The sequence below is a fragment of the Gavialis gangeticus genome, unplaced genomic scaffold (assembly GCF_001723915.1).
Source record: "Gavialis gangeticus isolate Ggan-Ray unplaced genomic scaffold, GavGan_comp1, whole genome shotgun sequence".
Taxonomy (NCBI): Eukaryota; Metazoa; Chordata; order Crocodylia; family Gavialidae; genus Gavialis; species Gavialis gangeticus.
In genome coordinates this window covers 41,964,672-41,968,437 of record NW_017729004.1, presented here as the reverse complement: position 1 = coordinate 41,968,437, position 3,766 = coordinate 41,964,672, and the positions used below count along the sequence as shown (strand labels likewise).

Sequence of the window (3,766 nt, the reverse complement as noted above, 5' to 3'; positions counted from 1 at the left end):
AGCGGGATCACGGCCGCTCCTAGGCCCCACTCCGTGACAAGGATCCATAATTCATGATATTGCTATAGATGTCCACAAGCCATTTTGTAAATATAGAGTTGTATGTTTCTGGAACCACATTGTCTCCACCATGAATACTGGACCACACACTTTAATGAGATGACACTTCCAAGTTTCTCTTTTCATGAGACTGAAAAAGCAGTTTTTATATTTATTCTAGGTGTTCTGGCTTTCCTTATTAAAAAAAAATACTTATTACCTGGTACAATGTATCAAGGACCTATTTAGAAAACAGACATTTGGGAAGAACATTCACTTTAATTATACTGAAGTGTCCAATTAATGGAGGAGGCAAATGGGCCAATTTATATTAGTCTCATCTTGCTTAATAAAGGGAATACTGTTGTTCAAAGTTAATTAGTATTCCTTGCTTGTGAAGAATATTCCAGGTAATTAAATTTATCTGAACTAAATTAATCACAACTTGTTCCATAATCCCTCCTCTCAATGAAAATATTATAGATTTCTCCCAATTTATCAAACCGTAGTAAAAGAATACTCATTATAAAAGCAGCACTGCTCAACGGAACAGTTTGCTGAACATGAATCACAAAATAAAAAGTTGTAAAGAGATATTATTTGCCTATCTTTGCCAAATTGGACTGCTTCTCTGTGGGACATTTCATAGTAATGAGCCAAGGCCTGCCTAGATATTGTAACAGAAGCAGCAATAGAGAATACTGCTGAGGGGTCACTTTTGCTCCATGGAATGTATTTATGTTCCAGGCTGGTCTATACCAGTAAGGTTAAGCACACCCTCAAATTCATTACTGTGAACAACTGGTGCACCACAGTGGATTATTTCTGAAACAAGTTTTAACCCATCTGACCAGTATTTTAGCTACTATTTTGCCATCGTTACTTAAGAAGGGGTGTTAGATAGAAATCTCCCCTTTGTTTAAATACAAAGTATATGGCTGCCTTTTGCTAATAAACTCCTTCTCAAAAGATTCACAAGATGTTTCTATACACGTAATTTTTGAAGTGTGAATGCAAACAAATTCAGTTGGAGATTTCCTAAAGCTTCAGGGTTTTTTGCCCCATTTCTGCCAAGACTGTCATCACTAAACTCACTGTCTTTGGTAGGAACCTTCACTGCCTCCTTAGCTATTAGGCCATTGCTTGGTTATTATGTGGGGAAGATAAGTAAAAATATATAATTGATTTCTACCCTGTAATTGTTTAAACTTGGAGGTTATTACAATACACAGCAACATTCTATGCCTTAGTAGGATAGGAATGTCAGTATTTAATTCAGCAGTATTATAAGATTCTTTAAATGACTTGCCAACCCTCCCTCCCCTCTCCCCTGCTTCTCCCCCCATATTTGAATATCTCTTGCATCAAGGTAGTGGTATCTCCCAAATCTTCAGGTCAGTAAGAAATGCCCCCCCAGTTCTAACAGAACTCTGGGGAGAGTACTAACAGAATTCTCCCCAGTATCCTCTGCACTGATTTAATTTAGATTCAGGCAGTGTAGGTTTCAATCAGTACTTTTAAGTGTTGAAAACTCAAGCAATTCCCTGAGTAATTTAAAGCAGCTAATAATCAGATGCTTCTAATTTTGGGTGGGAGAGCATCTTCTAATGACGCCAGAATCTACAATGTTCTCTGAGGGTGCAGGCAGATGTACCAACTGTAATTTGCCATATTTACTTGAATATAAGAAGAGGACTTCCTCCAGTCAACAAGTGGGGAAGAGCCCCCTACTCTTACATCTGCATACAAGGAAAGCACGTTAAATATGTTGCCTATCTTTGAGCTGCTCATGATCCTTTTGACTTTGGACTAATAACACGCACAGTTTGTACTATGTATAACTAGGTGCCAAAGTTCTACTTAAAAGATGTGTTTATGGAATGCCTGTGCTAATGCTTGTATCAGTTTCAAAGAAGGTAAAATGAACCATTTATGGGTGAACTTAGTCTATGACAATTATATGCAGATTGCTACAGGTATGTTTATTAAAGTTCATTTTTTTTCAAATTTGTTCCTCACTTCCATGTGCTCTGGGAGAGCAGGGTCTGACAGTAATGGGGAGAGGAATGACTACAAGAGGAAGCAGCTGGGGTAAAGGGACTACCTGACCCTCTCAGATCTTTTTTCCCTGCTGTTGCAGTAAGAGGGAGATGAATTCAAGACAAACGTCCAATAATTAGATTTTATACCTGGAAAATTATAACCAATATATAAATTTTCCATATACAGGATCTAATTACTAATTACTTCGATTTCAGTAAATATGGTAAATCAGAGAATACAGTACTGATATAAGCTATTATGAAGCAATTGTTGTATTGCTACAGAGTCACAGACATACAAGTATAGCAAAAAGACTCCAACTTAAACACTGCTCCATTCACAGTCAAAGTTTAGGCAATATAGCTCAGCTGGATCACTACAGACTTGTGTAGACTAACAGAGCCTAACAACCTGGCTTGCTCCCAAGAAGAAGCCCCCCTCTCTCCAATAAAAAGTACTTTAGTCAATCCCTTATTGTGGTACATGTGCTTTTTGCTCAGACGCTCTGCATAGGTTTCTAACACTGACTCAGTAACAAAAGGAAGATGAGACCCAATGTAGCAAGTTAATACTGCTAGATTTGTGGCCAGAGCAGAGACTCCAATATGGTATTATTATTTTCTGATAGAAAAGAGGGTAAGCAGGAGAGAGTCGCATACAAAGGGCCATACCTGTCCCAGACATCATGTTCAAAATAGCAATGCATCTCTGAAGAGGCTGAACAGCTGGGTACAACTACTATTTAGTGCTGTGCAAACATGGCTCCTCTTTTTAAGGCAAGAGGCACATTTATAATCAACAGAAAAGTTGCAAATGGGTTGTGTCTGGCCTTCTGCTCCCCTGACAAAGGAGAACAGGAGAGGGGAAAAAGAGCAGAGGATTAAGATGCTGAAGACTCAAGGACGGGAGGATAAAAAAAAAAAAATCAGAAGAGAAGGAACCTGAGATTTTCTTTTCCCAATAAGATGAAATACAAACATGTTTCTCCAACAAGGCTTTCACCCTCCAGAATCATTATTAGTAGTCTAAGCAGACTCCAAACCTCTCCTCATTTTCTGATTTAAAAACACCACCACCATCACTTTATTTCAAACGCCTGGGCCTAGAACTCTTATACTTGCACAAAAGTTAAGTACTTCATTTCTACCTTGGAATCAGTAGGTGTCAGTTTAAGTCTCAACTGTATCCAAGAGAGGTGGGGAAAAGCTCACTTTAGATAAGCACACATGGACACATTTGGAAGTATAAATCAAAGATCCATAGCTGGATTTACCCAAACTGACCCCTTTCCTTCTCAGAGGTCAATAAACTATGAAATAGTACTTTTACACGTATTTTAATATGGAGCCTACCTGAAAGTCCTGATCATCTATTCCAAACCTCTCTCTCAGGTTGCGGAAAACCATGGGACAATATTCCTTAAATTTGAAATGACTTGGCATGTTTTCTCTGAAATAAAATAAAAAGCCAAGTGAAATTCACATTTAATTCAATTAACTCTGGACAAGTTACATCTGAAACTCTGGCACAGAAAAAAAAAGAATCAAAACCACTTTATACAACATTTATCTCATATCTCCACTCCCCCTTCCCGCATTTTCCCCCAAAGCAGCTCAGTAATACTCCCAACACACTATTTTCCTGGTCAGCACTGGTGAGGCCTCACTTGGAATACTGTGTCCAG

General features: G+C 38.3%; 1 protein-coding gene across 1 annotated transcript in view; it reads right to left on the bottom strand.

Annotated features, from left to right (window-relative positions):
• PIP4K2A (phosphatidylinositol-5-phosphate 4-kinase type 2 alpha) overlaps positions 1 to 3,766 on the bottom strand; it is a 129,015-nt gene that overhangs the window by 105,611 nt on the left and 19,638 nt on the right. The window contains exon 3 of the mRNA XM_019508303.1: positions 3,435 to 3,531. Coding sequence (XP_019363848.1) covers positions 3,435 to 3,531 — 97 coding nt within the window. The remainder of the gene's footprint in view (positions 1 to 3,434; positions 3,532 to 3,766) is intronic.